Source organism: Heterocephalus glaber, unplaced genomic scaffold (assembly GCF_053883595.1).
Source record: "Heterocephalus glaber isolate CG9 unplaced genomic scaffold, H.glaber_assembly_v1.0 deba00001743, whole genome shotgun sequence".
Classification (NCBI taxonomy): domain Eukaryota; kingdom Metazoa; phylum Chordata; class Mammalia; order Rodentia; family Bathyergidae; genus Heterocephalus; species Heterocephalus glaber.
The window spans coordinates 310557-335703 of NW_028258449.1; the positions used below are offsets into that span (position 1 = coordinate 310557).

Consider the following 25147-nt stretch of genomic DNA (forward strand, 5'->3'; position numbering starts at 1 on the left):
CCATAATTCCACTTGGTTCACTCTCCCACAGAAGTAATTCAAAATATAAAAACTAGGGGCTGGGGATTTAGCTCAGTGGTTCCGCCACCTGTCTCACAGTGCAAGGACCTGAGTTCGATCCCTGGTACCAAAAAAAAAAAAATTAATCAAAATATAAAAACTATAATTTTACTTAATGCAGGTATTTTTAATCATCTAAAAAAGGAAATTATATAATCCAAACCAAACAGGAAGTTGGTTAGTTTGTGGTGCATGATAAGCAGTCATTAAAATTTGTTTAGGAACAGCTTAAAAGATATAGGAAAGGGGGAAAAGACACAGGGAAAGTCAATAATTAAAAGGGTACAAAATGGTGTACACAGCTGCATGTGGTGACACGCACGTGAAATCCCAGTGCTCTGGTAGGCTGAGGCAGAAGGATCGTAAGTTCAAGCCCAGCCTGGGCAGTTGAGCAACTTAGTGAGACCCTGTCTTAAAAAAGGGCTCGGGGGCCGGGGATGTAGCTCAGTGGTTCCTCTGCCTGCCTCGCAAGTGCAAGGTCCAGAGTTCGATCCCCAGTACAAAAAATAAGGGCTGGGATGCAGCTTGATGCACAGCACCTGGGTTCAGTCCCCAGTGCTGGGGTAAAAATGTTGAAAGGGTGCATACTGTATACATAAATGTTTGAGTTTTTGTATTTCAGTCCCCCCTCATGCAGTGTGACAGCAACACCTACTGTTATCTTAGGGTTATGGGGTTGATATTTGCCCCTTTGGATGTTACTATACATTCCAAATTTTCTACAAGGAGAAGTAATCCCCAGTGAGAGAAAATCCAAAAATACAGGGAAGTAAAAAGAATTAACGTATGTTATGTACGTGTACCAGCTCCCACAATGAAGGCTGTCATCATGTCCTGAAACATGGACTAATAAGATCTAAAAAAATTGCTAAAAATACTCCTAGACAGAAAGGCTCTTGCTCCTTACAAGGCCAGGCTGTGCCCTGGAGGAAGAGTGGGAGGAGACCCTGGCACTTCACTGCTTCCCTCTCTGTCCGTGGATTCTGGCTCTGAATTCCTGTTTTGGGTTTTTCCTCAGGGGAATTTTCAGGCTGCTGATGAAGTATCAGCTGGACAAGCAGGAGGACCCCTCCTACACAGGTATCTGACCCCGCCCTCTGCCGCCCCAGCCCTGCGGCTCCTAGCGCGCTTGCGCTTGCACTTGAGCTTTTTACTGTGTCCTTATTTCCCACGCGTCTGACGCAGCGCTCCAGAAACACAGCGGGATCAGGAAGCAGTGAGCAGGTCTGGCGCAGAGAAGGGCGTAGCGCTGTTCGGCCCCTCCTGTTTCCAGAGGCTGGGTGCTCGTGCTCGGGGCTGGGGCTGGGCCAGCAGGCTGTGGCGTTGCAGCCTGGGCTGTGGCTTCGTGTCTGCCCGCACCATGCTTTTCATATGTGGGCATTTGGGGAGATTTTCTTCCAATTTTAGTATATGTGCTGCCAAAGCGAGCACTAGGAGATTTTCTTCCTTTTGGGCAAAAATAATATCTCAGTGAAAAATAAGTTGTAATTGTTCAGCTCGTGACTTAGTTCTTTCTTTCTCTCTTTCTTTGTATTTGTTTGTTTTTTTGCAATGAGGTCTCCCTGTAATTCAAGCAGGCTTTGAACTCACTATGTAGCACAGGCTGCCCTCAAACTCGCAGCAGTCCTCCTGACGCAGCCTCCTGAGTGCTGGGATGACAGGTGTGCACCACCAACCCAGCTTAGTGGTCTTTTTGAAAGTCAGCTTTACCCAAGCTATTGAAATGTCCTACTCAGTCACACTGACTGCATTCAGCAGTTGGCTCTGACTGCCTCGATGGGTGGCACCCAAGTACTTCCTAGCTCTACTTGCTCATCCGTCTGCACACACTGGTCGTGCTTACCCCGTGTCCTGCAGTGGGGCTCTGGGCGCAGGGTCGAGGCTGCAGTGCTGCTGAGGCCTTGTCTCCTCTTGACCCTCCCAGGGCTGTCCTTTCAAGACTTCTACCAGCAGTGTCGGGAGGCCTTCCTCGTCAACAGTGACCTGACACTGCGCGCCCAGCTGACGGAGTTTAGGGACCACAAGCTGATAAGAACAAAGAAGGTAAGACCACCCTTCCAGCCACGTCCACTGGGAGCTATGCATGCCCTTTACTTCAGGACAAGAATCTCGCTGACTGAGTCCAGCATGTGAAGTGAGGCTCCATGAGATTGGCTGGTCACTGCACTGCTGGACCTGGTACGAAAACACACAGGAAGAAGGCAGAGTCCTCTTTGTGAGCTCCAGACCCAAGCAGGCAGACGCTAGAAACAGAGTAGGAGCTGAACAGCCCCAGTCCCTCTCTCCACCCTCCGCCTGCCCACTGGTCCAGTCAGTATTTATGGAGTGCTAACTGGGTATCACATGTATATGAAGTGACAGCACAGAGTAATAAGCAGAACCGTGCTGGGGTTGCTTTTCTTTTGGAACTTAAAGCCTAGTGGGGAGTTGGACATTAGTCAGGTAGCTGCACGCATGTAAAACTTTACCTGTGTTAGGGGCCAGAGATTTAGCTCAGTGGCATAGTGCCTGCCCGGCAAGGCAAGATCTTGAGTTTGACCCTTGGTACCAGGAAAAAGAAAAGAAAAACTTCATCTGTGTTCAATGACCAGCCATGTGTTGTGGTACATGCCTGTAATCCCAGCACTCAGGAGGCTGAGGCAGGAGAATGGCCACACAAATTTGAGGCCAGCCTGTGCTACATTACAAGACCCTGGCTCAGAAAAAGAAAGGGGGAACGGGAGGGACTTAGTTAAAGTAGTTGAATTTTTTTGTTGTTGTTGTTTTGGGTTTTGTTTTGTTTTGTTTTTCAGTACTGGGGATAGAACTCAGGACCTTGTGCTTTTGAGGCGGATGTGGTGCCACTGAGCTACATCCCGGCCCTAGAGTAGGTGAATTTGACCTCATACTGTGTATCAAAGAGACTGCTGTGCTGAGATCCACTGGATAGATCTTACCTTGGAGGTAGTGGGTGCGGCCACACACGCTTAAATTCTCAGCTACTAGGGAGGCAAGGGGACTGCAAACTCCACCTGGGCAATTTAGCAATACCACATCTCAAAATAAACATTTCTTAAAGAGGGTTGGGGTGGAGCTGAGTGACAGTGCTTGCCCAGCATAGGTGAGTCCCTGGCTCAATTCCTAGAACCATAAAGAGTGGGGGGTGCTCCATGACAGGAAAAGCACAGCTGGAGACTGGAAACAGAGGTGTCTGGTGTAGCAAGAGGAGGTTGAAGAGGGCGTGGGGTAAGGGCTGGCCCTGTATGTCTTTAGGCCAAGGAAAGGTTTTCGATCTTTGAAATAGTGAAGTCATTAAAAAGCACAGTACCCATGGGCTGGGGATTTAGCTCAGTGGTTCAGCCACCTGCCTTACAAGCGCAAGGTCCAGAGTTTGAGCCCTGGTACCAAAAAAAAGAAAGCATGGTAACCATTGGGTGGCACAGGGACAGGACACGGGCCCACTCGGATGGAGTAGGTTGAGGGCGGGGCAGAGCTGGGGCCGAGGGCCAGTGGAGGCTGGAGGTGGATAGAGGTACAGCGAGCCAGTGTGGAGGACTCCAGGTCCGGAGCTGTGGGGCAGAGCTGTGGCCCCTGTGTGAGGAGCTGGAGTCGGGGCATGAGTCAGAGCCGAGGGTCCCCGGGGAAGGTGTTGCTGCCCAAGGCCCTGGGAAATCCAGGCCAGGGATGCAGGAGTGTGAGTCCTGCTGGCCCAAGCTGTGACAGAGCAGAGGGCCAGGGATGAGGCCTGGAGCGACATTTGTGCCTCAGAGGAGGAGCAGCCAGCCAGAGGGTGGCAGGGAGGTGGAGCATGGAGAGGGCAGCGTGTCATTGATCAGCCAGGATTGTGCAACAAGGCCCAGGCACTACGAGTCCCAGGACAGCGTTCACGTCACCATGCGTCCAGTTCCAAACTCAGCAAGTGTCAGGGTAGGACTGTGATGGTCTGCAGCGTCAGGGCTCAGAGAAGCCAGAAGGTGAAGACTCGGTGAAGACTTGCCTGTCCACACTGGGGGTGGGGGGGGGCCCTGTGGAAAGGGGAAGTGGTGTCTGGTTGAGGAAGGAAGGAGGGGATCCCACTGCCTGACTTGTCGCTGTGAAGTAGATTAACTAACCCAGTGTACAAACCAGGAAGTGCTCACCAGGCGCTCTCTCACCTTTTGGTGTGCTGTGTTGTTTTGAGACAGGGTCTGTGTACCCCAGGCTGGCCTGGAACTCAAGGCAGCCCTCCCACCTCAACCTTCCCAGTGCTAGGATTATATGCATGTACTGCCATGCCCAGCTCCTTTGTATATGTGTGTGTGTGTGTGTGTGTGTGTGTGTGTGTGTGTGTGTGTGTATTTTTTTACCAGTACCGGGGATCAAACTCATGACCTTGCACTTGTAAGGCAGGCACAGTGCCACTGAGCTAAATCCCCGGTCCATCTTTATATATTTTTGAGACAGGTTCTCAGTAATTTGCTTAAATTGGCCTCAAATTTAATCCTCTTGCCTCAGCCTGCTGAGTAGCTGGGATTGTAATCATGTTCCACACCTAGTTTTGCCCTTTTTTTCCATTGGAGTTTTTCTGACACAGACTCTTGGTATGTAGTCCACGCAGGCTTTGAACTATGCAGCCCAGACTGGCTTTAAACTCAAGCAGTCCTGCTTTAGCCTCATAAGTACTGGGATTACAGGCGTGTGCCACTGTGTCCAGGGTGCCTTTTTACTACTGTATTTATGTAAAATGTTTCAGCTTTGTGACTAAGGCTTCTTAGAGTAGGTTAGAAAATATGAGAATACATCTTTTTTTTGTTTTTGTTTTTTGGTACCGGGGATTGAATTTGGGACTTTGCGTGTGCGCAACAGCGCCGGAACCACTGAGCTAAATCCCCGGCCATCTTTTTTTATATGTAAACCAGTGAGCTAGTCTCTTGAAACACTACTCTGGTGTTTTCTGAAGACTTAATTTATATGATCTGGCTCTCCTGTTATTCCTACGGAGAAAAGAATTCTAAAGGCATGCCACGGCTCCCAGCCCAAAAGAGACTTCAGGTCATTGTGCCACAGCTCCCAGCCTGGAGGAGGCTTCTGGGTAGGCGTGCCGTGGCTTCCAGCCTGGAGGGCTTCCAGGTAGGCGTGCCACAGCTCCCAGCACAGAAGAGGTGAGCCATGCACCCTCCACCACCACCACCCATCAAAATGAGAAGACAGGTAAACAAGCCTCAGAACCAGACTTCCAGATCACCTACAGCAACCCCAAAAAGAAACAAGATGGAACACTCTGATACTCAACTATCTGGACTCCCTGAACTAGCAACGAAAGAGGATATGGAAAAAATGAAATCAGAAATAATTTCTCACATAACAGCAGAGATTGTGCTCCTAGTGCAAGAAATGATTAATACATCTAGAGAGGATCTGAGGAACATGATGGAATCCCAACATAGGAAACAAATGGAATCCATAAAGCAGATGCAAATAGATTTCCAGGAGATGAAAAACTCCATTGAAAGTCTATACAGCAGAATGAGCCAATGTGAGGACAGAATTTCAGATATAGAAGATAAGATTGCAATTAGTGACCAGGAAAAAAAAAATTCCTTAAAATTGTAAGGGACCACGAGAAATCAACCCACGATGCAAATAAGAATGACATAAGACTGATTGGAGTCAATGAAGAAACAGGAGAGAGTACAGATGACATAAAAAAACTGTTCACAGAAGTGATGGCAGAAAACTTCCCAAGTAGGGGAAAAGAATTTGACATACAGATAAGTGAGGCATATAGGACTCCAACTAGCCTTGATCAAAAAAAAATCTACACATAGGCATATAATTGTTAAGATTCCAAAAACCCAACAGAAGAACAAAATTCTACAAGCAGTTAGAGCAAAGAAACAAATCACATACAAAGGAAAGCCCATTAGAATCACAGCAGACTTCTCAGTGCAAACCCTCAAGGCAAGAAGAGCTTGGAGTGATGTATTTCAAGCCTTAAAGGAAAAGAGCCTCCAACCCAGATTGATGTACCCTGCAAAACTATCTTTCAAAATTGATGGGAGAAATAAGATACTTTTCATGACAAAGAGCACTTTAGGAACTACATGAATACCAAACCAGCACTCCAAATAATCAGACAGTTACTGCAAATAAATGACAATGACAACACAACATATCGGAATCTATGGGACACAATGAAAGCAGACTTATGAGGGAAATTCATAACAGTATTGTGAATAGTCATATTAGGAAAACAGCGAGCCCAGTTAAACAACCTGATGCTGAACCTCAAGCTTCTAGAAAGAGAAGAGCAGGACAAACCCAAAGCTCATACAAGGAAGGAAATTACAAAGATCAGGGCAGAAATCAATGCAATGGAGACTAAGAAAGTGATACAAAAAATCAATAAAGCCAAGAGTTGGTTCTTTGAAAGATTAAACAAAATTGACAAACCCTTAGCCAACCTTATCAGAAAAAGGAAAAGGCCCAAATCCATGCAGTTAGGGATGAAAAGGGTGAAATTACAACAGACCCAGCAGAAATCCAGAGGATCATCAATACCTACTTCAAGAACCTATACGCCAATAAGATAGAAAACACAGAAGAAATGGACAGATTCCTAGACACGTATGAGTTACCAAAGTTGAATGAAGACCTAAAAATTCTAAACAATCCAATATCAATCAGTGAAATTGAAAACATAATTAAAAACTTAACAAGAAAAGCCCAGGTCCTGATGGCTTCACTGCTGAATTCTACAAGACATTTAGAGAGGAACTACTGCCACTACTGTTTAAACTCTTCAATGAAATTGAAAGGGAAGCAATACTCCCAAATTCATTACTGGAACCAAGCATCATGTTGGTCCCCAAAGCCGAGAAAGACCCAACTGAAAAAGAGAACTATAGGCCAATCTCACTAATGCACATAGATGCAAAAATCCTTACTAAGATATTGGCAAATAGAATGCAGAAGATCATACACCCTGACCAAGTGGGATTCATCCCAGGAATGCAGGGATGGTTCAACATACGTAAATTGATCAGTGTAATACACTATATCAACAGAGCCAAGGACAAAAACCATATGATCATCTTAATAGATGCAGAAAAAGCATTTGACAAAATCCAACATGCACTTATGATAAAAACCCTACAAAAAATCGGAATAGATGGTCTCTACCTTAATCTGATAAAAGCCAACAGCCAATATCATACTAAATGGTCAAAAACTGAAATCCTTCACACTAAAATCAGGAACAAGACAAGGATGTCCACTATCACCACTCCTGTTCAATATAGTTTTGGAAACATTAGCCACAGCAATTAGACAAACGAAAGAAAAGGAATAAAGATAGGAAATGAAGAAGTCAAATTGTCATTATTTGCAAATGACATGATCCTCTATATCAAAGACCCCAAGAACTCCACCAAAAGTCTTCTAGAGTTAATAACCAAATTCAGTAGAGTAGCTGGATACAAGGTCAACACACAAAAATCAATAGCTTACCTCTACACGAACAACTGACTCACTGAAAGAGAAATAGGGCAAATAATTCCTTTCACAATAGCATCCCCAAAACTGAAATGCCTAGGAATCAACCTAACAAGAAATCAAAGACCTCTTCTCTGAAAACTACAGCACTTTGAAAAAAAAGAGACTGAAGGGGGTATCAGAAAATGGACAGACATCCCCTGCTCCTGGGTAGGAAGGATCAACATAGTGAAAATGGCCGTACTTCCAAAATTGCTATATAGATTCAGTGCAATCCCAATTGAAATCCCAGCAGCATACTTGATGGACCTTGAGAAAACAATCCAAAAATTCATTTGGAACAAGAAGAGACCCCAAATAGCAAAAGCAATTCTAGGTAACAGAGACATGGCAGGGGGTATTACAACCCCCACCTTGAAACTGTACTACAAAGGTACTGTGATCAAAAACAGCATGGTACTGGCAAAGAAACAGACCTGAGAACCAGTGGAACAGATTAGAAGATGCAGAAACAACTCCAGACACACTCAGCCACCTCATCTTTGACAAAGGAGCCAAACACCCTCGCTGGAGGAAAGATAGCCCCTTTAATAAATGGTGCTAGAGAAACTGGGTTTCATCTTGCCAAAGACTAAAACTAGACCTATCTTTCTCACCATGCACTAAACTAAAATCAAAATGGATTAAAGATCTAAATATAAAAGCAGAAACGCTGAACTGGCTGAACAGAGGTTAGGTCGAACTCTTGAAGACATTGGTGTAGGAAAAGATTTTATGAACAAAACCTCACTTGCCCGTGAACTAGCACAAACAATCAACAAGTGGGATCTCTTCTTACTAAAAAGCTTCTACACAGCAAGAGAAACCACCAGCCGTGTGAAGAGACAACCCACAGTATGGGAAAAAATTTTCACCGGCTGTCCCTCAGACAAAAGTCTACTATCTCAAATCTATAAAGAACTTTAAAAAATCAGACTTCCCAAATTTAAAGACCCAATCCAAAAATGGGCATCTGAAATGAACAGACATTTCTCACACAAAGAAGTAGAAATGGCAAACAAACACATGAAAAAATGTTCAACATCACTGGTCATTTGAGAGACGCAAATGAAAACAACGCTGAAATTCCACCTCACTCCATAAAGAATGGCTGCTATCATGAAATCAACCAATAACATATGCTGGCGGGGCTGTGGGGAAAGAGGAACCCTGCTCCACTGCTGGTGGGAGTGCAGCCTGGTGCAACCACTGTGGAAATCAGTATGGAGATACCTCAAAGAACTAGGACTGGAAGTCCCATTTGACCCCGCTATTCCCCTGCTGGGTATCTTCCCCAAAGAATTAAAAGAATCATACCACAGTGATATATGTGCATCCATGTTCATAGCAGCACAGTTTGTGATAGCTAAAACTTGGAAACAGCCCAAATGCCCATCAACTGGAAACTGGATAAAAAAGATGTGGTTTTTTTTAATAAAATGGAGTACTACTCAGCCATCAAAAATGAGAAATTAGAGACATTCATTGCTAAATAGATACACATTGAGGTGATACTCTTAAGTGAAGTAAATAGGACACACATATAAATACTGAATAGTTTCTCTAGCGTGAGAAACAAAGTGTAAATAAGGACTTAAAGGTATAATACATAATGTGAAATAGAAAAGGGAAAGAGGAAATGGAAGGGGCAGGGGAAAGGAAAGAAGGGAATGGAATTAATGAGAAAATGAAAAAATAGAAACAACATTGTAAATAGGGAGGGATGGAGGGGTTGAACAGAGGGCAGGGGAAGGGGGAAAAATAACCAAGAGAGATTATGTAAAGGTGCACATTTCCAATGATGAATGTCATTATATTGTATACCTAAAATGTACCAAACCTAAAATGTACCAATAAAAGGATATACAAAAAAAATAAATAAAAAAGATATTGCATAAGAGAAATCAAATACACTTTTGGTTGAACCCACAGTTGAAGTTCCGGTAGCTCTTACACAAGCGCTAACATATGGGTGTTCTTGTATCTTTTAGGGAACCGATGGAGTGGAGTATTTAATAATCCCTGTTGACAGAGGAACACTGATTGATTTCTTGGAGAAGGAGGAAGAGGAGGCTTGAAGCTGTCCTCTGCCCTTGAGGCTTCCACAGGCGTCGAGTGCTCCAGCATCTGCTCTGTGAAGCACAGCGTTTCCAACCACACTCCATTCCTCCCCAGTGTGCAGGAGCTGCCACAGGGCAGCTGTGTCCACAGGACTGGTCCGCCAGCTGCCACCCAGTGCTCCATTCTGCTACTCGGGCTGAGTGATCGTGCCTTCTTTATTGGTTACCTCTGGAGACTTTCTGCCGGATGAAGTATGCTCAGGGACTGTTTGAACTGGATGTCTGTGAATTCTTTTATACTAGAGATACTAGTCCTGATTTTTTGAAGAGGGCCTTTAATACTCCCTGAGCCGGTTGTGTGCAGTGTGCTTGTCCCAGAGTGTGAAAGTACACAGCATCCCGTGTGTGTGTTCTGTGTGGGAGCCAGGGTGTGGGGGAGGCAGCACGTCTCATATAAATGGAGGGGACTTGGCTGGGGACACAGCTGGGCTGAGGGAGCAGCAGATGGAGTGCACCAGGCCATCTGCCCAGCTGGGAGGCACGGGAACAGACAGGTGTGTTTGAACAGTCACATCTGTGCAGTGACCTTCACGTGCAGACAGGAAGCCAGGCTAGAGAACAGAATCCTCAATTACATTTGAATGATTGTTTTTGGAACAACAAAAAATACAACACATAGGTTCCCGCTGCCTGCCTTGCAAGCGCAAGGTCACGAGTTTGATCCCCGGCACCAAAAAAAAAAAACCCACTTTATTCTTGTATATTGAGGTTTTTAATTTTCTTGAACAACATGCAGATGAATAGCATATTAACACTTAGCTGAAAACCTTGCCTTCCCTGTCCAGCAGACATGAAAGCATGTAGGATCCTTCCACCACTTTGAAAGCACTGATCTCAGCCTCTGAATACTCACACAGCCTGTCTGCTTAAGGAAAGAACACAGAGCTAAGTGTGGCCATTGCTGTGAGCTTCTGGTCTTCACAGTCCCTGAAACACTTCACACTTGGAAATGAAATGTTTGTTCACATGTAATTAATAAAATCTGTGCCTCATCAGCTCTCATTCATCTATGTTTTAAACTTTCATGAAAATATTTCCAAAAATGCTTGACTTTTTGTTAATTTCCTTGTGATATATAATTGATTTTGTTAAATCCATTTATGGTTATAGTCTTAAATACAACTACTGAAAATGTCATTTGTACATGAATTGATTTTTGTTGTTTGGTACTGGGAACTGAACTCGGGATCTTACGCTTGGGAGGCAAGCAGCGGAACCACTGAGCTCAATCCCCAGCCCATGAATTGATTTTTTTAGTTTTTTGCCAGTCATAGAGTATGTGACGAGCGAGTCTGCCTCCATTCCCTGACCCCAGTATTTAGGCAGCCATGGACAGCAGCTTCTTCCATGTTTTGATGTCTGCAGCCAGTGGTGGCGAACCTATGGCACACATGCCACAGACAGGGTTCACCATCACGACTCCACACATATGAAAGGTATCTCCCTCTGTTTAGAAATACAGTGGTAACATGATGGTTACTGGTTTGTACCTTGCTTTCTTGCTTGTCTTGTTTACAACTGTTATAAAAATATATAAAACTTACAGTGACCTAACATGCAAATTTTTGCATTTGCTCTTAGATATCTATGGTTTATTTTTATAAGTTTTGTGTCTATATACTATTGAGAACAGTAAGTATATGTGAAAGAGTACTATTAATAAAAACAAATTTGAGTAGATCTTTTTTTAACCTACAGTGCTGGTTTATTAGTACAAACACCATCAGCCCCTCGCTAACTTGTGTGGCCATCTGTGTTCTCCAAGGTCTGCTCGCTGCCCATCAGCTTCCAGAGCGGTCTCAGCTGCTGCATCACCTTTCTTCTGGTGAGACTGGGCAGCACTCCCAAAACCTTCACATTTTCTGGTGCTTGCAATAAAATGGTAAAAAGACAGCAGATAAAGAACACTTATTTCTTATAAACCTGGCATTAAGACTTAATTTTTCAGGCAGCGAGTGCTACACTAATTTTTATAACACTCCAGAAATCAGACTGACTTAGTACCACGTTGGATGTTTTAATGTTTATTTCTTCAGAGATCAGGTTTACAGACAGTTAACAGATGGTAACTGGGTGGAGGCCATGCCTTCCAGTGCTCTGCCACTGAGCTGTGTTCCTGCCCGATTTTGCTTAACATTAAAAAAAAAATCACAACTTGAAGCTTTTTTTTTTTCTCCAGCAGCCCTGTTCAGAGCATACACACTCTTAGGTCCTCAGCAGCTGCAGCTGAAGGAAGGGAAACTCAGATGGACTGGACGCAGCCTCTCCGGGACTGGGTCTCCTCAGGAGCCTGATTTTTCTAACTGCTGCTACGCCATTTTAGTTACTCATGAGCACTCGCTGCCTAAAGGCCGTGCCCTCCAGGAGTTAGCGGGTGCGGATGCGATGAAGTGAATGAGACTTGGCTCTGTAACGCTGGATAATAATGCAGCAGCCATGGTAGGGCAGCGTGGCCAAGCACAAGCGCCGCGCGGCTGTCGGGACCCATTCCCGGCCAGCTCCTCTGCCTCACCCTGACCCTGAGCCGCCACCTTCACCTTTCCTGCCCAGGTCGGATGGATGTGGGATGCCCGAGGCCTGGACAGCAGCTAAATCAACTTGCATCTTCTTTTTCAAGTTTATTCTTTTTTGTTAACATAATTAAATGTTCCCATGCACATAGACAATCAACTCCTGAAGAATGTAACTACATTTTAGAAAAAGTTGGTTCAGGAAGCCTGAGAAAAAATCTTCCATGATACTTTGTTTCAAAAAAACCAAGTAACGAGGGTGACCAGGCCTGGCCTCGTGCCTCCTGCTTTGTACCCCAACCAGGACGTAAGAGTTCCTGGCGTCCTCGATGAGCAGTGAGCTCTGCAGCACATCTGTCCAGCTTCCCACCCCCAGACCTTCCTGTGTCCCCCACGCCCATCCCAGCAGCTTACCCTTGTTACACCCAAACTTCCTCCTCTTTCCCACCTGCCTGTGGTCTTGGTACGTGGAAAGCAGATGGGACAGTCCCTGCCAGGCCACCTCCCCACTCGCCTCCGCCCACAGCCGCCCACACTAGCCCAGGACCCTGCACTGGGCTCAGGCTGCTGGCTGCACTGCAGCAACCCACTGCAGATAATTCCTCTAGGGCCCCAAGTCCTCCAGGCAAGACAACTGGGAGAACAGTAACCCATAAAAGAAATGTAAAGCCCTCAACATTTTGGACAGTATCTTAAAAGATTTGCTTTTACCATTATCAGAATAACATGTTAAGGGGCTGGGGATTTAGCTTAGTGGTTCCGCCACTTGCCTCATAAGCACAAGGTCCCAAGTTCAATATCTGGTATCAAAACAAAACAAAACAAAAAACATGTTGCAAAGAGAAACTGGAAAAAAAATTTTTAGGCTCCTATCATACCACCCAAAGAAAAAAATCACAGTAAAAGTGGACTGCTATCCAAAAATGGGCATCCGAAATGAATTGACACTTCTCAGATGAAGTAGAAACAGCAAATAAATACATGAAAAAAATGTTCAACATCGCTGGTCATTCAAGAGATGCAGATAAAAACAACAATGAGATTCCACCTCAGCCCAGAAAGAATGGCTGCTATCAAGAAATCAACCAATAACAAATGCTGGCGGGGATGTGGGGAGATAGGAACCCTGCTCCACTGCTGGTGGGAGTGCAGACTGGTGCAACCAGTGCGGAAATCAGCGTGGAGATTCCTCCAAAGACTAAAACTATGCCGCGCCTGCCTCACAAGCACAAGGTCCTGAGTTTGAGCCCTGGTACCAAAAAAAAAAAAACACCCCTAAAACTAGAGGTCCCATTTGACCCAGCTGTTCTCCTTTTTGGTATCTTCTCTAAAGAATTAAAAGCATCATACCACAGCGATATACGCGCATCCATGTTCATAGCAGCTCAGTCTATAATAGCTAAATCTTGGAAACAGCCCAAGTGGCCATCAACTGAGGAGTGGATAAAGAAGATGTGGTTTTTTAAGCTTGAGACATTTCTAGCTAAATGGATGCACCTTGAACTTTTTTTTTTTTTTTTTGGTACCAGGAATCGAACTTGAGTCCTTGCACTTGCAGGGCAGGCAGCAGAACCACTGAGCTAAATCCCCAGCCCATGGATGCACCTTGAGACCAAACTCTTCAGTGAGATAAACTGGACACAGATGTTTAAATTCTGCACTGTTTCTCTGGTGTGAGAAACTGAAAGTGGAAATAAGGACGGAAATGTGTAACAGAGACTGGGAAATGGGAAGGAAATGTTCAGATGGGAAGGGAAACAACAGAGGGGGAGGGGTAAAGGAAAGGGACAAGAAAAAAAGAACAAAAAAAAGGGAAACAAAGTTTTTGTAATGAGAAGGGGGTGGAAGGGAATGGGGGAAAAAAGATATATAATGTACAGTACCAATTCCCTATGATAAATGCTATCATTATGTTATCCAAAATGTACCAATAAATGTTTAGCTTCAAAAAACAAAATGGATTCCTAGCTGGGTGTGGTGGCACACATCTGTGATCCCAGCACTTGGGAGGCTGAGGCAAGAGGACTGCTGAGTTCAGGGCCAGCCTGGGCTCTATAGTGAGACCCTGTCTCAAAAACCCCTCAAAAATAATAAAGCGGGTTGTTCCCACACTGTGTATACCAGGTTCACTGTGAATGCATTTAAGAAGCGGGCGGTTCAGTACACTGGCCAAGTCTGCACCCCAATCTACCATTTCCTAGTGATGGGCCTTGGGCAATCTTAAAACTGTTGTTTCTTTCTTTGGTCTGAAGCAGGGTCTCCCTACGTAGCCCAGGATGACTTCAAACTCATGGTCATTCTCCTGCCTCAGCCTCCCAAGTGCTGGGAATCACAGGTGTGCACCATCATGCCAGGCTACATCATATACATAGATGTCACATATTATTTATATATATATATATATATATATATATATATATATATATATATTTATTTTTGTTTTGGTGCCAGGGATCGAACTCGTGACCTTGCGCTTGCGAAGCAGGCGCTGGAACCACTGAGCTAAATCCCCGGCCCCTCACATATTTGATATTTGAGATATGATAGGGACAGGGACTCAACTAAGTAGGCCAAAGCGGGTTCACACTTGCAAACTTGTGAGGCGTATTTTTAAACTAATCAACAGCAGAAACTCTCAGATAAACACATCTTATCTATACTCTCAGAAATTACTTGAGCTACTTCCCAAGGACGGAGAGCAAACAGTTCAAGCTTATGAGATGTGTGTTCTCTGACAGGCAGTTACCATACGGTGCTGGCCTTACGTGCCTAGTCCCTCAGCGAACACAACTGGATCAGAAAACAGCTTGATCTCTGCCCGCGCTGGCACACGCCGCCCGCTGCACACTGCAGTGCTGAGTGCAGACCGACCACGTGTCCTGGTGCCACTGTGCTACATCATGGAGAGAGGGTCCCTGTCGCACTCCGACAGCACCAGCCGCACCCTGCTGTCCAGGTGCATGGCCAGCAGGTCCCGCAGGTCAGAAAGAAAGCCGCGCTCCGTGTTGCTGTGCTCACAGAGGATGACGCTGATTCCTTGGGAAGTGGCATCCAAAACATCATGATGGGACATTTCACCTGCCGGGTGGAGAGCACACACTTAGCCCTCAGACATGGAAGCCGCAGAAGCACAAGCCACGTTGCATGTGAAGAACGAGAACGGCAGAACTGCTTTCTAAGAGGATGTGTCCGGTTTGCTTGCACACCCTGAGCAGCAAAGCCAGCCCACCAAGAATCCTCACTCCTGCTGACCTGAGCACTTGCTTACCATCCCAGACTTGGGAGGCCGAGGCAGGAGGGGCACTGTGAGTGAAAAGCCAGCCTGGGCTACACAGTGAGACCACTGCAAGTTTGAAGCCAGCTGGAATTAGTCAGACCCTGTCTCAAGTAAATAACACACATAAAAGATAAGGAAGAGATTTACTTAGTTCTAGGTTTTTGAGGCAGGGAGTGCACAGGGCCCCACCTCAACTGCAACAGCTCAGGGTGCTGACAGTGGCAGGACTCATGGGTGGCTGGGGGCAGGATGGACTCAGGCCAGCCGGACATCAAATCTATCCATCCGTCCTACAGACTGAACCAGAGCCTTTGCAATGATCTATACCTCAGGCCTTTTATCTTATTTTGATAGAAGGGCTAACTAAGTTGCCCACTCGAGGCTCAAACTTCCGATGCTCTTGCTTCAGGCTTCCAAGTAGCTGGGACTACAGGCCTGAACATCAATTTCTGAGATAATCCAATACTAAATCATTAAATGATTTCTTCGCACCACGAAGACTGCAGTACATCCCCGATTCCGGTGTCTGCCTGTGTAGGCCAAGTTCAGAGAGCTCTTTAGCTATCGTGTGTCCCCAGCACTGTCCTAACAGCAGTGAGCCCCGGCTGAGCAGAGTCCTGACCTGTGAGGTAGAGGTCGGCCCGAACTCCCTGCAGAACGCTGCTCCCCGAGCCGGCGCACAGGGCCACATCCTGGACTTGGGAGTCTGCAAGAGAAGGAAACGGGACAGAAGTGTTTGCTGCAGCTCCCTCAGTCCGGTGCCATGGTGCGCGCCAAGAGCACTCTTCGCCCTCAGCATGCAGACTGCACTGAGTCTGAGGAAAACAGCTCTCGGTGCAGAGAAGCAGCAGACCTGCAGGGCCACGAAGATCCAAGGGGTGCCAGTGGGCAGCTTGGCTCCTGGTGTTCGAGGCCAGGAGGCCCTGCCAGTCCACCACAGCGACTGGTGACAGGGACGTCTCTGCGGGTGGCAGGGCTGCAGCTGGATGTGCCCAGGAGCAAATTTGCAGGCCAGAGCCCCAGTGTCCTCAGGGGGTTGGGGCACCATGGGGTCATGAGCTGCTTGAGCGACAAGGCTCCTGGGGTCACTTCTCTCTCTGGCCTCGCCAGCAGTACTACTCCACTGGGTGCTGCGCACCACCCGACTCAGTGAGTTTTTCTGACAAACGCAACATCTGTAGTGGGTGTGGTGGCACAGGCCTGGAATCCCAGCACCTGGGAGGCTAAGGTAGGAGGATCTCCAACCTGAGCTACATAGTGAGACCCTGTCTCGAAAAAACAAAAGAAAACAAAGCAATGCTTGCAGAGGAGGTGCCCAGGACCCAGCACGGGAGTGTGCAACCTCACACGGCACTGACAGGACAACAGCAGGACCCAGCCTGGCCCCACTGTGCAGAGCAGATGCAGGCGCTCTGCACGTGGCCCCCATCCTCTGTCCCCAGAGGCCTGGAAAAGCCTGGGGACAGGCCAGAGCCCAGCAGCCCCTCCCTGTGAGCCCCAAGAGTATCACCAAGGCCATTAGGACCCTGGCTGGTCCGCCACACACTGTCACCATGGACGGAGGACCTGTGTCGGGGACCTGAGCTGGGGACCTGACCCAGGCAGCCCAGACACCCGGCCAGCCTGGGGTTCACCGCTGACCGAGGCACTCTCCTCCTCCTCAACCTGTGTGCTCCAGCAGACTCCAGCCCAAGTCCAGAGACCAGATGTAGAGCCGCTGTCAGAGAGGTGGGGGACACTCACCCAGGCTCCTTCCTGCTCCGAGTGCCAGGCGGACATGGGACAGTCTCAGGTGTCTCTTTACCCGCTCAATCACAGTCACCAGGGACACAGACTCCTCCAGTGTACAGAGCCGCCCCATCCCAGTCTGCAGCAGCAAAGGCTGAAGAGAAACAAGACTTGGAAACGCTGCCCCTCACCGGTCCCGACAGCAAACCCGCAGAGCAAGTGTAAAATGCAAGCACATGTGAGCTCAGCCGAGAGCCCCGGCCCTCGGTGTATAACCAAATCCTCCAGACTGCGTCCACACAGGCGGTGCTGCGTCCCTAGGGGGCATGGGGGAAGAGCTGGCCTGAGAGAGGGGCTCCAGCCTGCAGGCTGTGCAATCGAGAGGTCGGGTCTTGGGGCTGGAAAGGGATGAGGTTTGGGTACGGGGACACGATGCGGACAGGGTCGGGGGCGGGCAGGCAGGGCAGGAGGAAGGCTGCCGGGAAGGACAGGCCAGCTAGCGAGGCCTCGGTCTGCCATGCTAGACAGGCTGCACCCGGAGCAGGCTCGGAGACTCGGCTGCAGAGGGCAGAGGCAGGGAGAGGGAGCACAAGTGTGTCAGAATTGGAGACACAGTCAGAGCAGAGCTGGGCTTCACAGGGGCCTGGAGACACCAAAGCACCAGGCAAAGAAAAGCTCTAAAGGGCTGGGGCGGAAATACAGCTGACACTCATGTATACTGTATTTGAAGTACTTGTGAGATCTCTAGTGGAAAGGTCCATAAAGTAGTCGGAAATAGGCATGATTTTTAATGCACTTTCTGAGCTAGGAAGAAAGATACAGGAGTCATCATTGTGCACACACCCATCAGGCCAGGCCAGGTAACAGAGACCCTGTCTGACCCTTGGGCGGGGATTTAGCTCAGTGTCCAGGCGCCTGCCTCACGAGCGCAAGGTCCTGTGTTCGATACCCGGTGCCAAAGAAAAAAGAAAAAACCAGTAACCCCGTAACCTGGAAGGAATCCCGACATTTTTCCAGTCCCACAACCCAGAAGAGATCCCGATGTCTTTCAGTCCCTGCACCATCTCCCTCCCTCAGTACCTTCCAAGATGCACTGCAGAGAACGGAGGAGCCCAGGGCCTCACACTCTGGATGGCACTGGCCCCGAGCTGCACCCCGCCCGCCTGGCCTCCCTGTGCACGTCTCAGGAACAGTTACAGACTGCTGATGCCACAGCTCACAGATAAATCTGCCCCACAAACCTGCACTCATAAAACTCATCCAGCTGTGCACATGAACCCTATGGGGCTCTCCACATTGATAAACCACACTACTGCTATGACGCACACGCTGTACCGAGAGCAGTACCCTGGGGTCGAGAACATCCCTCACCTTCTCCAGCACCAGAACCTCGGTCTTCTCGTGCAGCTGACTGTTCTGGGACAGCCACACCCCGACCCGCGTTAGGGCCTCCTGGGTGCAGGTCACACTGAGCCTTGTCTGCTCCTCACCGCTATCAGTTCTGCAACGACAAGATCCCCCTAGGAAGCACTCCAGATGTCCTCTACTCCTCACCGCTTACAACTCTGCTGTGAGGCCCAGGGTCTGAGCACCAGACTCACTGAAGCCTGGGCCCGCCGGGCACCCAGGCCTGAGCTCCCCGAACTGAGTCTGCACAGGCCACTTGAGGGTGTCCTGCTGCTGCAGCAGCCTTCCTCAAGGCTCAGGCTGCGCGTGCGAGCAGCCCGCTCAGGCCCGGCTGCACATCAGAGAGAGCACAGGAGTGCCTGGGAGTGGGGCTGGGCCCAGTGTAACTGGGGGGGGGGGGGTCGGACCCAGGAAGCACTGAACCACGCCCCAGACCTCTTTTAAAATCTAAGCTGCACAGGCTGGCCTCAAGCTCGAGATTTTCCTGCCTCAGCCTCCCAAGCAGCAGGGACTACAAGTGTGTACCACCACGCCCAGTGCACTTTTTTGTGTGTGGCAATGGGGACTGTCTGCAAAGCCTCCCTTTGGTACCTTCCGAGGTGTATTACAGCGCTGGAGATGGAACCCTGGGCCTTTGGACTCAGCTACACGTGTATCCAGCCCTGTTTTTACTTTTTGAGACAGTGTCATGCTAGCTTCCCAGAATGGACTTGAACTTGTGATCCTCCTGCTTCAGCCTCCCTCAGTCCTGGTACTGCAGGCATGTACCACTGTGCCAAGCTCCAAATTTAATTTTTTAATTTAATTTAAAGAAACAAAATTTCATAACAAAAAGAGTACAAGGCATAAACCAGATTCTCTTTTTTTGGTACCGGGGATCAAACTTGGGACCTTGTGCTCGCCAGGCAGGCAGCGGCACCATTGAGCTAAACACCCGACCCTCCAAACAGATTCTTATAAAAAAGAAACAGCTGGCAAAAAAAAAGAAAAGAAAAGAGAAGAAAAATTGAGGGCTGGAGATTTAGCTCAGTGGCGCCTGTACCTGTCACGCAAGCACAAGATCCTGAGTTCAATTCCCCCTGCCCCCGAAAAAGAAACAGCTAATAACCTAAAAATTTTTTTCAACAAACTAAGATAAATTAGCATTATAAATCAAATTAGCATATGTATGTTTTGACTCTTGAGACAGGGTCTCATGTATTCCAAGCTGGCCTGGAACTTGTGATCCCCCCACCTCAGCCTCCAGAGTGCTAGGATCACAGACGCACATCACCACAACCAAGAAATTTAATTTTTTAAGAGCCCTAGATGAAGTAATTTTCTTTATTTTTGGTGCTGGAGCTCAAACCCCAGGGTAATTTTCAAACAGCACTGAACATGAGAAGTGGCACTCATGTCCCACTCTAAACAGGCAAAACTCTGCATTTCTCATGCTCTCCATCACCAGTGGTACAGGGGGTTCTTTGAATCCACCCTCTAAGAAGCCTTTCCAGAAAAACGCGCAGCAGGAAAGTTGTTAGCCAGGTGCTCTGGTTTCCACCTGGTGCCCCCAGGTCCAAGTCAGCAGAAAAGAAATGCTTAAATCTGTAAGCCGGGCATGGTGGTGCATGCCTGTAATTCTGGCACCCGGGAGGCTGAGGCAGGAGGATTATCCTGAGTTCAAGGTCAACCTAAACTGCAAAGTCTAAAAAAAAAAATAACCACTATAGCACATCATAACAGGAAAGACTACACAGCACTTGAAAACAGTGAGTTCTTATATGCTTAGATGGAAAGATCTCTAAAACACCCCATTAATAAGGAAGGCAAATACTACCAGCCTGGTGGTACATACCTGCAACCCCAGCACTCTGGAGGCTGAGGCAGGAGGAGCTTTGAATTTGAGAGCAGCCTGTGCTACTTAATAACACTGTTTCAAAAAACAGAACAAAACAAAAAAGCCACATGTGGTGGCTCACACCTGTAACCCCAGCACTCGAGAGGCTAAGGTGGGAGGATCATGGGAAGTTCAAGCTGTCTCACCAACATAGTGCTATGTACTACACAGCAAGATGCTGTCTCCAAAAAAGTCGTATTTATATTTGACTTCAAAACAATTATTAATACTTAGCTTTGTACATTTTCTCTTTTTCTTTTCTCTCTCTGAGGATCAAATCCAGGGCCTCAGACATGCTGGGCAAGGGCTTTACCACTAAGCCACTCCTCCCATATCCTTTCTGGTGCTCCACAGGAATTAGGGCAAAGCAGACTAAAAGAAGACTACATCTGCCCTAAATGACTGACCTTGTAAGGGACAACTAAATGCGTTTCCCTTCAAAGTGCTTGGAAATCACTGACTTCCCGGGAAATGATTAAAGTCAGCCCCACTATGTCATAGGCTCTGTGTTCTCGAAATCGGGGTGTTCACCACTGTGAACATCCCCAGGACAGGAAAGGCCTGCAAGGCGGGGGATGCTCAGGGTGCACTGAAGCTGTGTCACTGTGGAAGACCCCACCATTCTCCAGAGCCACAAGCAGAGGAGATGTTGCACAGCTCCTGCAAACCAGGCCCAGAGAAAGCGATTTCTTTCATACCCAAGCAGTACCAGAGTCACGGGCTTTGCAAAGAAGGGCTTACAAATAAATACAAACTCAAAAAAGAAAAGTACCTAGAGGAAAAACAAGTGACGGAAGCATGGCTGATTCCTTTCATGGCAGACAGGACTGTGTCCAGGTCCTGGGAGTGTCTGACACTGAATTCGACTCGATGGGTCCCCTCTGTGGGGTGGCTGGGCGCTCTGGAGGGATGGATGGGCTTGGAGGTGCAAATGCCTGGGGGAAAATTGTGAGAAAATAAAAGTGTTTCTGGGATTTTTGTTTTAAGATGTAAAAGTAAGGCCTGGGGATTTAGCTCAGTGGTTCTGCCGCCTGCCTCGCAAGCACAAGGTCCCGAGTTCAATCCCGATACCAAAAAAAAAAAAATGATGCAAAAGTAAGATAAACTATTAATAGGCAAAATTTATAATAAGCATCTTTTTTTGGATTTTGTGAGACAGGGCCTCCAACTCACAGCAATCCTCCTGCCTCAGGCTCCTGAGGGCTGGGATTACAGGCTCGTGCCAACATGTCCAGCAGAAATAAGCACTTTTTTTGAAAAAAAAAATCATTTTCCGAGCTGGGGATTTAGCTCAGTGGTGCCATGCCTGCCTGGCAAGCCCAAGTCCTGAGTGCGATCCCTGGTACTGCAAAAAAAAAAAAAAAAAAAATTAACTTTTGATGTAGTACAGATACACATACATACCTCCTAGGTAAACATCACCGGTTTCCATAACATAGGGACTTTGTATAGACAAACAAAATTGAATTCATAAGAAAAAAATAACCTAAATATTTAAAGAAATCAAATTCATTTTCAGAATTATTTTCCAGAAGATTAAAATGTCTTTTTAGATGACACATAGAATTGTCTACTGCTAATAAATCTACCTATGCAAATCATGGTTCAAGATCTACACTTGATCTTAGCCAAAAGGCTGAGAAATGAATGGTTCAAGATCTAAATGCTCAGCTTGGCATGGCTGCGCTTATCTGTAATCCCAGCACTCCAGAGGCTGAGGCAAGAGGATGCCACAAGTTTGAGGCCAGCCTGGGTTACACAGCAAGACCTTGTCTCAGAAAAACAAAACAAGACACGAATGCTCACAATCTGATCACATTATGAGAGAGCACATCATCATGAAGGCTGAAGCTTGAAATGAGCACTAATGTGACTGAGAACTTCCTCACTTGGGCACAGGAAGCATTTGACAAAGGCTGATGTCGATTTCACCACCATACCCAGTACAGCCTGGGCGGGCGGGCCCTGACCTCACGCATTGTCTGAGAGCCTGGGCACTGGGCACTGTCACACGGGTGAGGATTCATACAGCTTGGCCCAGCTATGAAGCCTTGTGTCCTCCTCATTCTTAATATAAATGTTTTCTCTTCCAAATGCAAGTTAGTTGCCAAGTTTCAACATTATTTTTAAGTATATAAAAATACAGTAACAGTCTCACCCTCGAAACAGTTAAAACTGACTGGAAAGACACTAAAGCCTCACCGAGCCCCCTGGCCAGCCAGGTGTTGACGCCCTGGGGTGCAGCGTCCAGGGCTGTGTGCGGGGAGTAGACGGCGACCCTGGCCTCCAGCGCTCGGACCACCAGGCGCTCCTTCCAGGTGCCCCAGGTGACTCGAGTGAGGGGCCGGAAGATGGGCGGGTGGTACGAGAGGACGAGGTCGGCCTTCTCGCGCAGGGCCTCCTCCAGCACCGCCTCGGTCAGGTCGTTGGTCAGGAAGAGCGTGTGCACAGTGTGCGGGGGACTCGGCTCTACCAGCAGCCCAACATTGTCCCAGCTCTCTGCGAAGGAGAGGGGTGCCAGGTCGTTCAGGGAAGAGAGGACGGCCTTCAGATCCATGCCGGAGGAGGAGCTCCAGGCCCGGGAACAAGCGAGCTGGAATGCAGCAGGCACCAGGCGCCCAGGAGATGCCAACATGCAGACACCAGGCACAACCGAGCATCTGGGGCCAAACACAAGAAAGGAACTCATGTGACCGCAGCCTGGACCTGTGCAGGGCCACACTGGTGAGCTGGGCCTTCCAGGTGGACAAGAGGGCACAAGGCAAGGCCGGTCTCAACCCTCTGACACCCATGCCTCACCTCCACTCCTACGACCTTCCCTTCAGGAGCCCAACTTCCAACTCTCCTCCTTTTTCTGTGGTACTGGGGCTGAACCATGGCCTTTCCGCTGAGCTACATCTCCAGCCCTTTCTTTCTCATCCAACACAATGTGTCGCTGCGTTGCAGGCTGAACTTGAACTTGCAACCCTCCTGCCTCAGCCTCCAAGAGTGTCAGGATTACAGGCATGCAGCACCACATCTGGCCCTTAAGAAAGCTTTTTTTTTTTTTGGTACCGGGGATCGAACTCAGGACCTTTTGCTTTCGAGGCAGGCGCTGGAACCACTGAGCTAAATCCCCGGGGCCAAGAAAGCTTTTTTTGACAAACCTTTCTTTTCAGTGCCCTTCCCCAGCCCCTCGACCTAACACTGTCATACTGTGCCAATCCTGTTCACGTCTCCCATTTAATATGCTGAAGCTAAGGGGAAAGGAAACTTCGCCTCAGGGTCACTGCACAGGCCAGCACTAAAGGCTTACTGCAGACTGACCTCCTCCAGCGAAACTTGGGGCTCTGGAGGCAGAGCTGGGCACTGACCAGTGCTGTCGGCAGGAATGAAGCTCAGCCAGGGGTGGAGAATGGGTGAGGTCAAAGCGGGCAGGGGCAGGAGCAACAACCCCACACACAAGGGCCAGGCTCAGGAGCTGAGGCAGAGGGCACTTTGCCAGTCCCTCTGTAAGCTCTCTGGACACCTGCAAGCAACAGGGCAGTGTGAAGGTCGGCAAAGGGCGGGAGGACAGGGGGATCAATGCCGAGCTCGGAAAAGATCCCTGCTTCTAAAATATGAACAGACAAAGCCGGGTGTGGTGATGCACACCTGTAATCCCAGTGCTTGGGAGGCTCAGGCAAGAGGATGGCTTTGACTTCAAGGGCAGCCTGAGCTGCATACCGAGACCCACTCTCAAAAAAAAAAAAAACAATTAAAATAGCAATATTCCAAAACTAGTCAAGTTAAATCACTAGAAAAGATAACATCAACTCTATTTCTAAACTTCATGTCAGGTTCAGCCTCAGTTATGAGAAAAGCAACGCACCAAGCCTCCAGCGAGGGCTCTTCCCCAACCGCTGGCACCTCCCGTTCCTCACTTCCCTGCGTCCGTAAAAGCCCTGCATAATAAACTAAATTCCGACTTTTCTGAGAAGTCCTGCTGGGAAAGCCCAAAATCCCAGCTGGCTGTTTCAGGACTTTGTCACCATTTTAACCTGGCACTCAGTATCTATAAACATCTTTTGTTTTTGAAGAAAAGCACTTCACTGTAGGCACAATTATTCAGAAAGAGGCCGGCCGTAGCCACGCCTGAAATCCCAGCACTCGGGAGGCCGAGGCAGGAGGATCCAGAGTTGAAGGGCAGCCTGGGCTGTACACTGAGACCTGGCTCAAACATAAATAAATAAACAAACAAACCGACCATACAGACGACTATTAGTAAAATATATAACCCACTGCTTTTCCCCTTCCCCAGTACCGGGACCTTGCACTTGCCAGGCAGGCACGGCGCCGCTGAGCTACGTCCCCGGCCCTATAACCCAATGACTTCAAAAGCAAACGTTTTTCAAATTTTCTATCGCCAAGTGAGCCCCCAAAGCGGCGGACGCTTAACACACGATTGAGGCGGAGCGCAGCAGGTCAGCGGCCCACCCGCGCCTCCTCGGGGCTCCGCCCGAGGCCCCCGCCCGGCCTCGAACGCAAGCAACGGCGGCAGCTCTCCCGGCGGCTCTCCCGGCGCCCACTGCTCACCAGGCCGGAAGCTGCCCTCACACTTCACTTCCGGCCCGGCTCGCCCTCCCGGTCCCAGGAAGCGGCGGGGGAATGGGGCGGAAGTGGCCCTTTCTGGGAGAGCGCCGGGCTGAGCGGAAGCGGA

The 25147-nt window shown here is 48.1% G+C and overlaps 2 protein-coding genes across 14 annotated transcripts in view; one reads left to right on the forward strand and one right to left on the reverse strand.

Annotated features, from left to right (window-relative positions):
• The window catches only part of Orc2 (origin recognition complex subunit 2), a 45389-nt gene extending 34027 nt beyond the window's left edge, over positions 1 to 11362 (forward strand). For all 5 annotated transcript variants that reach the window (XM_004871642.3, XM_004871643.3, XM_021249749.2 and 2 more), the window contains 3 exons: positions 1079 to 1140; positions 1985 to 2103; positions 9543 to 11362. In XM_004871642.3, the coding sequence (XP_004871699.1) occupies positions 1079 to 1140; positions 1985 to 2103; positions 9543 to 9629 (268 nt within the window). In that variant the 3' untranslated portion in view covers positions 9630 to 11362. The remainder of the gene's footprint in view (positions 1 to 1078; positions 1141 to 1984; positions 2104 to 9542) is intronic.
• Positions 11363 to 11679: 317 nt separating this feature from the next.
• Positions 11680 to 25134, reverse strand: Nif3l1 (NGG1 interacting factor 3 like 1). 9 transcript variants are annotated; one of them, XM_013068118.3, is made up of 7 exons: positions 25024 to 25134; positions 22672 to 23129; positions 21242 to 21404; positions 18558 to 18687; positions 17202 to 17340; positions 16081 to 16164; positions 11680 to 15259 (listed from the first exon to the last, which is right to left on the reverse strand). In XM_013068118.3, the coding sequence occupies exons 2-7, from the start codon at positions 23102 to 23104 to the stop codon at positions 15075 to 15077; spliced, it is 1134 nt and encodes a 377-aa protein (XP_012923572.1). In that variant the 5' UTR covers positions 23105 to 23129; positions 25024 to 25134; the 3' UTR covers positions 11680 to 15074. The 9 variants fall into 9 exon arrangements, with proteins under 9 accessions (XP_012923572.1, XP_012923571.1, XP_012923569.1 ...); XM_013068117.3 differs by having other exon boundaries at positions 24925 to 25026; XM_013068115.3 differs by lacking the exon at positions 25024 to 25134 and adding an exon at positions 24891 to 25017.
• Between the last annotated feature and the right edge of the window lie 13 nt (positions 25135 to 25147).

What these genes read in the sequence shown, in the direction of transcription:
- Nif3l1 (XM_087200383.1), bottom strand. Translation starts at nt 23,158, where the DNA reads ATGAGTTCCTTTCTTGTGTTTGGCCCCAGATGCTCGGTTGTGCCTGGT. An exon ending in AGGTTCTGGTGCTGGAGAAG is followed by an intron (nt 17,341 to 18,557) that starts GTGAGGGATGTT and finishes GTTTCTCTTCAG; the next exon opens with CCTTTGCTGCTGCAGACTGG. An exon ending in GGCCGACCTCTACCTCACAG is followed by an intron (nt 15,260 to 16,080) that starts GTCAGGACTCTG and finishes TCCACCCGGCAG; the next exon opens with GTGAAATGTCCCATCATGAT.